General features: G+C 39.9%; 2 protein-coding genes across 2 annotated transcripts; one reads left to right on the forward strand and one right to left on the reverse strand.

Annotated features, from left to right (window-relative positions):
• The first annotated feature begins 1,471 nt into the window (after window positions 1-1,471).
• Window positions 1,472-7,790, forward strand: Gcn2 (eukaryotic translation initiation factor 2 alpha kinase Gcn2). The gene is made up of 14 exons (XM_017635217.1): window positions 1,472-1,777; window positions 1,842-2,026; window positions 2,315-2,817; window positions 2,891-3,521; window positions 3,576-3,891; window positions 3,958-4,143; window positions 4,195-4,322; window positions 4,387-4,575; window positions 4,636-4,844; window positions 4,907-5,202; window positions 5,262-6,305; window positions 6,487-7,287; window positions 7,343-7,512; window positions 7,573-7,790. Exons 1-14 carry the CDS (start codon window positions 1,712-1,714, stop codon window positions 7,697-7,699), a joined length of 4,851 nt encoding a protein of 1,616 aa, XP_017490706.1. The 5' UTR covers window positions 1,472-1,711; the 3' UTR covers window positions 7,700-7,790.
• Window positions 7,791-8,192: 402 nt separating this feature from the next.
• On the reverse strand, window positions 8,193-11,303 carry PNPase (polyribonucleotide nucleotidyltransferase 1). Its single transcript, XM_017635218.1, is given in 10 exon segments — window positions 8,193-8,739; window positions 8,806-8,825; window positions 8,828-8,900; window positions 8,902-8,975; window positions 8,978-9,162; window positions 9,222-9,767; window positions 9,828-9,955; window positions 10,015-10,558; window positions 10,616-11,035; window positions 11,104-11,303. Coding segments are annotated over 10 exon segments (2,286 nt in total). The 5' UTR covers window positions 11,235-11,303; the 3' UTR covers window positions 8,193-8,574.
• Window positions 11,304-13,247: the final 1,944 nt, after the last annotated feature.

Raw genomic sequence — 13,247 nt, forward strand, 5'->3', positions numbered from 1 at the left:
CCCATACTGATCTGGTTTAGATCCGATCATTGGATCATGAAATATATATGTATATATTTTTTTAAGTCAGTTTTTTTTGCTAAAAATTACTTGTTTTTAATAAAATTTAAAACAAGTAATTTAAAAAGAAAATTTTAAAGACACGCTTTTACTAGTGGTTTATTCGGTTTAAGGTTAAATCTCCCAACAATAGGTTGTGCGCTGGGGTTGGGGCCTGCCAGGTAAAAATAGATCCTTCCTTTCACAATGTAGATAGTGTGCCAAGAAATGACAATATCCATGGCTTTGTTTGTTTTCTTTTCTAGCAGATAATTATCAGGAAGAAGAAGAATGGGAAAATTGAGGGAATTACGCTCACAGAGAGCGAAATAAAGAAATAGTAAAGAAACGCAAAACTAGCAGAAACTAGATAATAAACAGCAGATCGATGTATTTGAATATTGAAAATATTTGGCGCGATTTTTCGTTTATCCATTTTCACAGCTGCTAGTCGTAAACCTTTTACTAGCAGAAATTAGCAGGAGAGCCAAAAAAAATAGGTGCGTAAGAACGAGAGAGAGCTGCTAGTTTCCTTGAACGAAAGACACAGCTACCTTTAAAATAAACATTTGACAGCTTTTTATTTCAATCCAAGGCATATTGAATAGGGAGTATCAATAGAGCAGCTGATTTGATTTCGTTTCAAATTATTTGCTCTCAAAAATGTCAAATATTTCAAATTTATTCTTTTTGGAACGTTCGCCCAACTCAGCAGCCAATGGCTGATTATTGGGCCTTGCAAAGTATGGATGAATGCTTCAAGAAGCAAGCAAATTTACTAAGAATGAAAGCTGCAACAATTTTTATTTTTTCCCAATGTCAATATTTTATTTAATTTATTTTTTTTTCACATGGTACGCTTTGGAAGACCAACACATAAAGCGCTCTCATCCAGTTCGCTGTGATTCAAAACGGATCATAAACCAAGTTTCAATGCGCTTAGAAATTCAAAAAAGTATTGACTCGGTTTTGTTTTCAAATCCGTGTTTTATTTCTCACATCGGTTAGACAGCAGGTATAAACACATCACTCATTTGACGCGAAGTGAAAAAAGGCTGGTTTTGTTTATACAGCCCGTTTTAAATTTGAATTATTTATTTATAATAAGTTTAAATTATCTTTCGATTCCATTTCGGTCAATAGCGCAAATTAATTATTAAAGAAATATTGAAAGAAAACAGCAAATTTTGTTTACTTTTGAATACGGTTTCAGCGAGTATAGCGCACACGTCAGATGAATATACTGACTTTTAACTTTTTTAAAACAAACTCGCTTTTCAAGTCTCTGGTCACACTGCCCAAAATCAGCAACTGATTGGTGCGGACAGTAAGCAAAACAAAAGCACAAAACCTCCTTTCAGAAACTGGGGATGAGCTAGCAGCGATATTATTTCGCAATCCAAAGATCCAAACAAAAATCATTGTTGTTCCATCTTCGTTTTTGCTAGGGGTTAAAAACGTGAAAAAGTTGAAAAAACCATAATTGTGCGAAACATATGTATGAAACAGAGATTGGATAAAACACGTTCATTATATTATAAAAGATAAATTAAGACAAGTGATGTACAAAAGGAGAAAATCGTTTAAAACTTTATTAACCGATAGTGAAGCAGAAGTGCTGCAATTTTCCTATCAAGAGTCTTGTTGAATATACAAATACAACCGGCAAGTTATGGCGACGCCGGCAGTGAAGGAATCATTTCGTGAACGTCAAATTCATGAATTAGAAGTGATAAAGGTATGAAAAAAGTGCAAAAATCTATAATATTTGCCCACATTAAATGATACCACTAATTTTGTAGGCGATTTTCGGCAACGATGTTGAGGTATTACGTCCCAGCTGTGACACAGATACGCCAGCTGCGCAATGGAAACCAACTGAAATCCGCATATCGTTGACGCCATTGCGCGACTCTTCTAATGAACATACAGAGGCGTATGCGCGCACAAAGCTGCACATTATCTGCCCGTCAAAATACCCAAAAGTGTAAGTAAATAATTCGGGTAAACTGATGATTATTACAGGTATCCTTACGGGGCACTGCAAGATTTTCTCTGTCGTTGTGTCAAGGCAACGAGAGAATAGTATATCATCAAAATGGCCAAAGGATGATCACAAACGCTCCTTACCTCCAAAAACTCTGTGGACAGATGAGTAGAGCTATGCTCTCTTCATACATAGATCCACTAAGTCGCAGTGCTTATCTTTTTTATAACCTATCTAAATACTTATTTAGGATTTTAAACTGCTTCTAACAAAATTAGTTTTCTGCAGCGCACCTAAAATATTGTTGGAAGATTCAAAAGGTCTCTCCGATCAGCTTGTGGTGGAGTTGCTGCAGCAGCTACAACAGCAATCTGAAGAGTTACGGGGCGAAGTTATGATTTATGAGCTGGCGCAAACCGTGCAATCATTTCTATCAAAACACAATAAGCCGCCACGAGGTTCCTTTTATGATGAAATGTTACAAGAAAATCAAAAACGTGAAAAAGAACGTATCGACATGCAGAAGCGCAAAGAAAAAATAGAGAGGCAAACATTGTTCGAAGAGGTTGAGCGCCGCAAAGAAATGTTTAAGAGCGAAGCCAAACGTCGAGGTGAAGCACGTCGTAGTATGAGCGAATCAAATTACCATGCCAGCTCATCGGAAAGTTCCGAGAATTCGTCGCCATACTATCGTGGACACTGTTATCCCAACAAATGCTTAAAGCATCGCAATAGTGAAAAACTATATTTCCATAGAGTTGGACGCCAAGTACAAAGAGGTTGTTGTTTAGGTAAGAAAAAATAAAAAAGCGATTAAAAAAGCACAATAACATTTTGTAAATCATTTCATATGTACGCGTGAAGGACACTCACAAAAAGGCTGTGTCGCATATACTGGCATTGATTTGGACACTGGGCAACTACTATATTTAACCGAATGGACCATAAAGTATACGCAATTAGAACAAAAATGTGGAAATGGTGGACACTGTTCCTGGCTGGCCACAGAGCCAAAATGTAATGGAAACCATCGCGTGGATGACGTTATATCCTCTATCGAAAAGCAAGTAGCTACGCTCTCGCAGTTACATCATAAAAATCTTATACAATACGAATGTGTGTTATGTATCAAACGAAAAGAGGGACTAATTGTTTATCTCGTGCAAGATTTTTTGCTAGGCACCAGCGTGTTGAATATATCTTCCAGTCTGGGTTGGTGTTTAGAAGGAGTACGAATGGTAGCACGCGGTGTACTTGACGCGCTGGTTTTTCTGCACAATAAGGGCGTATCACACAGCCACCTTATGGATAGCACAATATTTATGGACAATACAGGAACTTTGCGCTGCACAGACTTTTCGCTTGTACCCAATTTGCTTGAATTAGTTGGCGGTGTAGGACAGCGTTCAATGCATGGCGATTTACCAGCTTTGGGAGCGCTCATCGAAAGTCTCATGCCATCCCATACATATGAGATGCGAGATTTTATCGACAAGTAAATTGAATGCCACTCAAAATGCAGCTCATAATTTAACTTACTTTTATTTAGGTGCAATTCTGACCGCACGCTCTCTGCTTCTGAACTTCTCGATCATCCATTCTTGCATTCATCTTTGCTCGGACAGGACGATAAAGCTCTTGCACTCGCTATAACACAACAAACCCAGCGTCGAACTTCCGGCGGTACACCTGGTGTCCCAATAAAAAGTACAAAACCGACGCGAGAACGACTAGATCGCCAACCGAAGCATCTGCCGGTTGCCTTGTCTGTCATACCTTTAATGCCTATGAGCCAGTCTAGGTTGCGGAATGAATTTGAGGTGATAACCTATTTAGGAAAAGGTGCATTTGGAGATGTGTTGAAAGTGAGTATAAAACTGCAACGATTTTTTAGGAATGATTCTCCAAATAAATAAATATAATTGTTTTAGGTACGTAATATATTAGATAACCGTCAGTATGCTTTAAAGCGTATTCCACTGCCAGCTCGTAGTCGTCAACTCTATAAGAAAATGACCCGAGAAGTCGAATTGCTATCTCGTTTGAATCACGAAAATGTTGTACGATATTTCAACAGTTGGATAGAAAGTGTAACCGAAGCGGATGAAGAAGAAATGGTTGGAAAATTGTAAAAAGCTGTGATTATAATACATTACATATAATTTCAGGAAAAATTGTTAGGGGATGAAGTGTCAGCCAGCAACGAAATCAGCTTTAAGCCGCCACCGTCACCCCAACTTGGTTTACCCATAAAAGATGATGAAGACAGCTCGTCCAGCATATGGAGTGGCTGTGTGTAAGTCATTATGCACTTCCATATCATATATGCATACGTGTTTATCCACACTTTCGTTCTTTAGACCAACTGCAGATGATTCTGACTCCGATGGTATTGAGTTTGTTGACTCCAATGGCGAAATTGTCAATTACGATGATGATGATGACGACGAAGAAGATGAGCCATCTAGGCAAGTCTCCAAAACATTTTCGCCTAAACCTATGCAAGTTATGTATATTCAAATGGAGTTCTGTGAGAAGTGCACACTGAGGTTAGAAAATAAATTAAACGAAAGCATATAAAAATGCATTGTCGCATTTCCTTTTTGCAGAACTGCCATTGATGATAATTTATATGAGGATACTGAGCGTCTTTGGCGTTTATTTCGGGAAATCGCTGAGGGTTTATCTCACATCCATCAACAAGGTATTATACATCGCGACTTGAAGCCGGTAAATATATTTTTGGACTCACATGATCAGATAAAAATTGGAGATTTTGGGCTTGCAACAACCAGTTTCTTAGCGCTGCAAAGCCAACGTACGTTAATAATATTCAAATAGTTATTTTTAAAAAGGATTTTAAGAAGTACTTAATTTTAGAAGAACAAGCTTCTCATCAATACTCCATTCAAGTTGCTTCTATAGAAGATGGTACAGGCACTGGTAAAGTAGGCACAACGCTGTATGTAGCGCCTGAATTAACTGGTAATGCTTCTAAATCTACGTACAGTCAAAAAGTTGACATGTACACCTTGGGTATTATACTTTTTGAAATGTCACAACCACCGTTCCAAACGGGCATGGAGCGTGTACAAACAATAGTCGCGCTACGCACCACCGCCATTGTGATACCCGACGCCATGCTAAGCGATAATCGTTATGAAAAAACTGTGAAGGCAAGTTAATTTTATATAAACGATGATTTTGAAGTATGTATTAACTTTTTTATTTTAAGATTTTACGCTGTCTTCTAAATCACGATCCGGCGCAACGCCCCACCGCCGAGGAATTGCTATCCTCAGACCTGGTGCCGCCCGCGCAGCTTGAAGCGAATGAACTTCAAGAGATGTTGAGACATGCGCTTGCAAATCCCCAAAGCAAAGCTTACAAACATTTGGTAGCCCGTTGTCTGCAGCAGCAGAGTGATGAACTTCTTGAATATACCTACCATTTGGGTAGTAGTCGCAATATGAAATCATGGAATTCGCCAATCTCATTAGATGGTTTAGTTTCATTGAATCCAATTTTTGAATTTGTCAAAGCAAAAGTTGTGGCACTGTTTCGCAAACATGGTGCAATCGAAGTGGACACACCACTGCTGTCGCCGCTTTCTAAACATACGAATCCCTGGAACAATCCTGTGCGACTCATGACACACTCCGGCTGTGTAGTGGTGCTGCCCAGCGATTTGCGCACTGAGTTCGCACGTCACATAACCATGAATGGAGTGAATATGATACGCCGCTACTGTGTAGATCGAGTCTACCGCGAGGAGAAGGTCTTCAATTTCCATCCCAAACAGAGCTACGAATGTGCTTTCGACATAATAACACCGTATGCCAGTAGCCCGCTGGTTGATGCCGAATTGCTATCGCTTGCCTATGAAATCACCAATGAAATACCGCGATTGCGCGAAAAAAACATGCGCATACGCATGAATCATACACATCTGCTTCGCGCCATACTGATCTACTGTAATGTACCTAAGTCTTCGTACACCGATTTGTTTGCGAACATAGCTGATTTCATAGAAGGCCGTATATCTAAATTTCAATTCCACTCAAGCGTGACTGTGATCATGGAGAAGTCACGTTCCTCCGCTTCGGCGCTAATTGACTTATTGCTGGCAAATTTTTTGATGAGTGGCACCAGAAGCAATGTCGACGATTCGTCGTTGAAATCGCTCGTACGTGGTAAAGGTGAAGCGGCTTCACTGGCTAAGAGCGCGCTGCGGGAGTTGGAAGCAATTGTAAGCTTGGCACAGAGTCTGGGCGTTACAGTGAGTGCCTCAAAGCAATTATTTGTGCTTTTCAAGTAATATTATTTGCTTTTTCCAGTGTCCGATACACATTTTCGCTGGTTTGCCCATCAGCTTCGATCGCGCCAGCGGTGGGGGAGTTGTGTGGCAATTGATCGCTGATCTTAAACCCAATCGCAGCACTAANGTTTGCTTTTTCCAGTGTCCGATACACATTTTCGCTGGTTTGCCCATCAGCTTCGATCGCGCCAGCGGTGGTGGAGTTGTGTGGCAATTGATCGCTGATCTTAAACCCAATCGCAGCACTAACTCCTCGGTGCTGGCAATGGGTGAGCGTTACGACACAATGTTGAATGAGTTCCAGAAGCAGGCGCAAGGATTCAATCAAAACATACCAGGTCGTGTCATTAGCGGCGCTGGACTATCCTTTTCGCTCGACAAATTGGTCGCTGCCATGGATGTCGACTACGTCAAAGATTGTCGTGCCATAGATGTAGGTGTGTGCGTGAACGGCACCCGCCCGCCGTTAAAATATGTCACCGATATAATGCGTTTACTGTGGTCAGCAAACATCCGCTGCTGCATAGTAGAGTCGGCTACCGGTGCAGGCGATGAAGCCCAAGATTTGGCCAAGTTGGGCGCATTGCATGTAATTCTTGTGGCGGAAAATGGCGCGCTGCGCATATGTTCGTGGGAACGGGATCGCTTTCAGGAACGGCATGTGACGCGAGCCGAACTTATCGACTTCATACGTAAATTGCGACCCGAAGTGCACTATACCCATGCCATTGACTATGTGAGTCAGATATCGAATAATAGCGCCGGAGGCAATACGTCCTATAGTGGCGGTAGTAATTTTGGACGCGGCGATGGCCTGATGACATCTGCGTCAAGCGCAGGCATAAAAAGCGGTTATAACCCCAGCCAATGGCCTAACGTGCAGGTGGTGTTTGTGGTGCATGACAAGTTAACGGCCAACTTGAAGAGGCGCTATGAAAATCAGGTACGAGCACCACGTACATACAATACATTTATTATTATCAAGATTTCATTCACAGGTTACGCAGCAGATGTCTATGACGCTGTCACAGTTCTCGAAAAAGGAAAGTGTGCTTGTGCTGGTAGTGGAGTTGCCACCAGTGACGGTCAATGCTATCGTGGGTGCAATAAATCCGCGCGAAGCAGATAAAAAGGAGACTGAAGTTGAAATCAACAATGTGATAGAAAGGTAACACTCAATTAGCATTTACACGATTTAATTTCATTTCAAATTATTTCGCGTTCTTAGGTTTCCTAAGTTCAAACGGTATATAACCGAAATAACCGATGAGATCATCGATTACCTAACCGGCGACAAAGCATCCATAGTTGCCTTGTATACCATTTCGGACTCATACTATCGTGTAATCATATGATCATCACTCACAACAGCCCCGGCATACCGTCTTTTACATCTTCATTCAAGAAAAATTGGCCACTTATTTATTTTATTAGAAAAAATCTTGAATATTACNTGCATTTACACCATTTAATTTCTTTTCAAATTATTTCGCGTTCTTAGGTTTCCTAAGTTCAAACGGTATATAACCGAAATAACCGATGAGATCATCGATTACCTAACCGGCGACAAAGCATCCATAGTTGCCTTGTATACCATTTCGGACTCATACTATCGTGTAATCATATGATCATCACTCACAACAGCCCCGGCATACCGTCTTTTACATCTTCATTCAAGAAAAATTGGCCACTTATTTATTTTATTAGAAAAAATCTTGAATATTACGTAGCATACAGAACCAACCTAACTTGTTTCAATCTCTAATAAAATTTTGTACAAAATATCTAAAATTTTTGATAAAGCATTTATTTCACATAATTTTTATCGAATTAANAGTAGCATACAGAACCAACCTAACTTGTTTCAATCTCTAATAAAATTTTGTACAAAATCTCTAAAATTTTTGATAAAGCATTTATTTCACATAATTTTTATCGAATTAAGTGAACTTAGTCAATTACCCAACAAAATGTATTTTTACAAACATACGACTTAATTTTTTGTATTTATCTATTCTATTCTTATTTAATTATTTTTAAGCTTCACACCCTTATTTCTCTCAGCTGTGTCATATATGTATATTTCCATTAAAGATTTTAATAAAGCCTTCAATTTCTAGAGATTTACAACTAATGCATGACTTGTTCAATTTGCAGCCTTTTTGGACAAATAGTTCCAATATTACAAAATCTAAAAGCATTAGTAAATAGGATAACATTTGGTGTTTCACTACGTTTCCTCCGCCGTCTTAGTGTGACTGCGTGGTATGTTTGTAGTGGGACCTTGCAACACTTTGCGCGACAAACGCATAAAGCCGGACACAGGATCACGTCCGAAGTACTTAACTTGTATTTCTTGGCCCATCTCCAAACCCAATGCTGATGGATGCGCAATCTGCGAAGGCAAATAATATTCAACTAATGTGTAGATACTTGGTATTTTCGTAAGTTACACATTTACCTTTCTTTGATCCAATTGGAGTTGTGTAGCAGTGCTGGTGGCATGCTCGGATACAGTATCACCATTACGCCAGTATCGCGTATTTCTGTTATTTTCTGCTGTATATATCCCCCCGAATTCCAAATCAGGTATGCGTTCTTTTGTAAGCAAAGCATCTATGTGCTCCTTGCCTCGTCCATGGCCGCTTGTGAGGGTGCGAATATTGTATATGTCGATTCATCGTCTGGCGAAAGTGATGCGCCTGTCTCGAGGTAGATACGTTTGAGGTGCATGCCACCAGGACCAATTAGCTGACCCCGCTGATGTGGTTCGATGGTTATGCGTTCAGTCACAGGCCAACATTCCTTTGGATACTTGCTATAATTGGTTTTTGTTGGATTTTAAGTAGAAAGCAACTACGGGCGCGTCAAACTTACCGATGCTCCCTGATTACTTCACCCATAATATCCAATATACGGCCCTTTGCATCGGCTGCCTTTTGAAGTGATTCCATAACTACTTTCAGCGGTATGCCGGGCACTTTTAAGTCTGCTTGTATAGCTGTGAATCCCTTGCGTGTGCCTGCAACTTTCATATCCATGTCCCCCATGTAGTCTTCTATACCCAAAATGTCAGTCAAGATGCGGTATTCGGATAGGTGCTTCGTGTCGTTATTTTCATATTTTGTAACTAGCCCAATAGCGACCCCAGCAGCTGGCGCAATTACAGGAACGCCAGCATCCATCAGCGCCATAGAACCACCGCACACTGATGCCATCGAACTTGACCCATTCGACTCGAGCACCTCAGATGTGAGCCGCACTGTGAAGGGATAATCATGTGGCAGCGTAGGTACTAGCGCGCGCTCTGCTAACGAGCCGTGACCGAGCTCGCGACGTCCGATCGGACCAATGCGACCAATTTCACCTGTGGCGTATGGCGGGAACTCGTAGTGCAGCATAAAATTCTTTGCTTTGAGGCCACTTTAAGAAAGTATGTATTAAATTTTAGTACAGTTCAATTTTAAATTCTTGCTCTTATACCTTTCTAACGCTGTGATAGCGTCTAATTTCATAGCGCTTTCGTGCGAATCCAAGGAAACTGTACAAAATACCTGCGTCTGCCCACGTTGGAAAAGCGCCGAACCATGTAAGGGCTTGTAAAGGTCAACCTGTGTAATATTAACAATAGAAATTTATTGTTTCTTACAGCTAATCATGTTATACCAACCTGACAATTAATATTTCTAAGGCTATCGTAGTCGCGTCCATCACACCGCTTATTTTCCTCAAATATCAAACTTCTGAATATGCTTTTGCACACTTTATTGAATTCATCGCCTATTAAGGATGGCTCTGTATCTGGATACGATGACCATACTTTGTCGATGACATTTGATCGCACATCATTTACTGCATTGTCACGAGATATTTTGTCATGAGTAGCATCTTGAAAAATTTCACGAAGCCGCATTTCACTCATGCTCTTTACAGCCTCAGAAATTTCTGTATCGACCGCTAGCGGTACTTCAACGGCTCGTTTACTTCGCCCATATGCTTTTTGAAGACGTTCAATTTCACTGATAATGAACTGCGCTTCACGTGTGCCCTGTTTGATTGCCTTGAGCAAGTCTTGCATTAGCACCACATTACCTTTGCCTTCGAGCATGACCACTAGATTTTGTTTCGTCGCTGACACTACCAAATCCAGTTGTGAAGTCTGCAACTCTCGCCTTGTGGGGTTGATTACTATTTCACCGTCGCAGAGACCCACGCTAAGTGATTATAACTATAAGTACTACTTCAAACTACTTTGAATTTGAATTACTTACCGCACTGCACCAATAGGTCCATTCCAGGGTATGTCGCTCAAACTTATTGCTACTGACGCTGAATTTATAGCTAATACATCCGGAGAGTATACAGCATCCATAGATAGTATATTGCACACTAGCTGGGTCTCCGTGCGAAAATCTGATGGAAAAAGGGGGCGGACAGAGCGATCGATAAGACGTGCCGAAAGAATTTCCTTCTCTGATGGACCCAATTCACGACGCAAGAAATTCATTGGTATTCGTCCCGAAGCCGCGCTTTTCAAGCGATAGTCTACTACGAGTGGCATGAAACTTGCGCCGGGTGCCTGTTTTGGTTTAGACACCGCAGTCACCAATACTGCTGTGTCCCCCATTTGGCAAACACCAGTGCCATTGGCAAAGCGTGCCAATTTGCCAGAGCTTATAGTCATGGGGCGACTGTAGGTGGAAGTTTTTTTAAATGAAGGTTTGAAAAGTGATGCGGCAATTATTTAAAGTTGGCTTACCCGTTTGTGAATTTAACTTCCACAGATGGGTAATCACTGTGCCTATTTTGAATGTGGCGCCTACACGTCGGTGCACCATATCGTAGTTGCAAATTGATAAGTTTCAAACATCTCCGGGGGCAAGAAAGCATCCTCGTAAAAACCACCGGGGCAAAAGAATTTGGCTACACGCATGAGCGTTGACAACAGCTGACAGCTGATTTTTGAAGGCAAAGTAGGAAGTTCGGAAATACATCGAAGCATCGAAAATATCGATTTTTTGCTGCGATGCATCGAAATTTTTCCACTTCCGTCATTCCAGTTTTTACCAGAGAACCAATACTTTTCGTGAAAAATCCTGTAAAATTGTCAAACCGCAATATTACTCTCTGAAGTGAGAGTAAAAAGTGAGTAACAGCAAAAAGTACGGGAACAAAAAACCATTTTTCCTGTAAAAACGTCAACCAGTGATCGCTTGACACTTTTCATGATTTTNTTTAGCTCTGATCCAGTACTCCATGAACTTACAGGATTTTACACGAACTTGCCGGAAGTTGCAGGAAAAATGTTCCCGTACTCCAAAATTCCCCAAAATCCTGTAATTGAGAGCGACTTTTGGAGAGTTGTGTAGAGAATGAAGTTGCAAGATTTAACCCGAACTTTTTCTTCTGGTAAAATCCTGAAAAGTGTCAAGCAATCACTGATTGACGTTTTTACAGGAAAAATGAATTTTTTGTTCCCGTACTTTTTGTTGTTACTCACTTTTTACTCTCACTTCAGAGAGTAACTTTTTGTTTGATAGTTTTACAGGATTTTTCACGAGAAGTATTGGATCAGAGCTATTACCAGAAGAAAAAGTTCGGGTAAAATCTTGCAACTTCATTCTCTACACAACTCTCCAAAAGTCGCTCTCATTTACAGGATTTTGGAGTACGGGAACATTTTTCCTGCAACTTCCTGCAAGTTCGTGTAAAATCCTGTAAGTTCATGGAGTACTGGATCAGAGCTAATTATAATAGGGAGGTTTTAGTTTTTTAAACTATAATTTTATTTAATTGTACAAAAAAGAGCAGTGACTTTGACCAAAAAATTTAAACGGATCCAAAAAGTTCCGTTAGCTCAGATGTTTTTATCTCCTAGCATTGTTATACATATTTCAAGTTGAATTAAGTTGAATTAAAATTTTTAAGTACATGAGAACTCTCGAACGAACGGTGCAGATCTGATGACCTGGACAAAAAGTCCCTTCGCGTAATATGTATACAGATATTGTTTTATTAGGAATTTGCTGCGAATAAACAACCAATTTATCGGCTGTTCATGAAACTTGAAAATTATTACTGTATTTGAGTTCGCGTACTTTTTTGGATATTTTCTCTATGAGAGCGAGTTCTTAAAAATTAAGTTACTGAAGAGTTGCTGGCGAGTCACTATTAATAATTAATAATTTGTAAACAAACCGAACTATTGCAACGTAGTAGTCGAGTGAATTTATTATGCAATAAACACCAAAAAATATTTCTCCAACCTTGGAGAAATTCATAGTTATAAAGTTGATATCCAACATGATTCTCAAACTCGTCTCTAACCGATGCGCAGATACGTAAAAAGTGATAGGGAAACGAATTTTTAATTATCAAGTGAAAAACTAAAGCTATATAAAGAGCGAAATTACCAACAAGAAGTAAATAATCTTCAAAGTATCCTCAAGTGGCAAAATTACTGTCGGACTGTATACTGTGAAGTTAACTATTGCAATACGATTTCGATTAACTACATAATACAAAAGGAGTAAAAAAATGGAAAGGGTATAAGGTATTTTATTATTTCAATTTCAGTAATTCAATGTTTAAGACCAATTGGGGAATTACATTGGAGTTCATGTTGAGAACTAGAATTTTCTCAACTTGCGGAACAGTCCTTTTTTCAAACAAAGAAAAATGCCCTTTTTGTTGAGAACGCTATGATCCTCTACTTGAGGAACTGTTGAGAAACAACGTTGGAGATTTGCGAAATATCTTAGTTCTCAATTTAACCTTAAGTTGAGCTCAAAACTAAATGTTTGTTGGGCATGAACTGGTTTAGTGAAAAAGTGTGCATTAATCGTTATTGGCACGAGAGCACTGAATAGCAGAGTGCCCAGATTTACCGGTTTAGCGATTTTT

Source organism: Rhagoletis zephyria, unplaced genomic scaffold (assembly GCF_001687245.7).
Source record: "Rhagoletis zephyria isolate East Lansing unplaced genomic scaffold, Rhagoletis_zephyria_1.1 Rzeph_scaffold_15237, whole genome shotgun sequence".
NCBI classification, from domain to species: Eukaryota; Metazoa; Arthropoda; class Insecta; order Diptera; family Tephritidae; genus Rhagoletis; species Rhagoletis zephyria.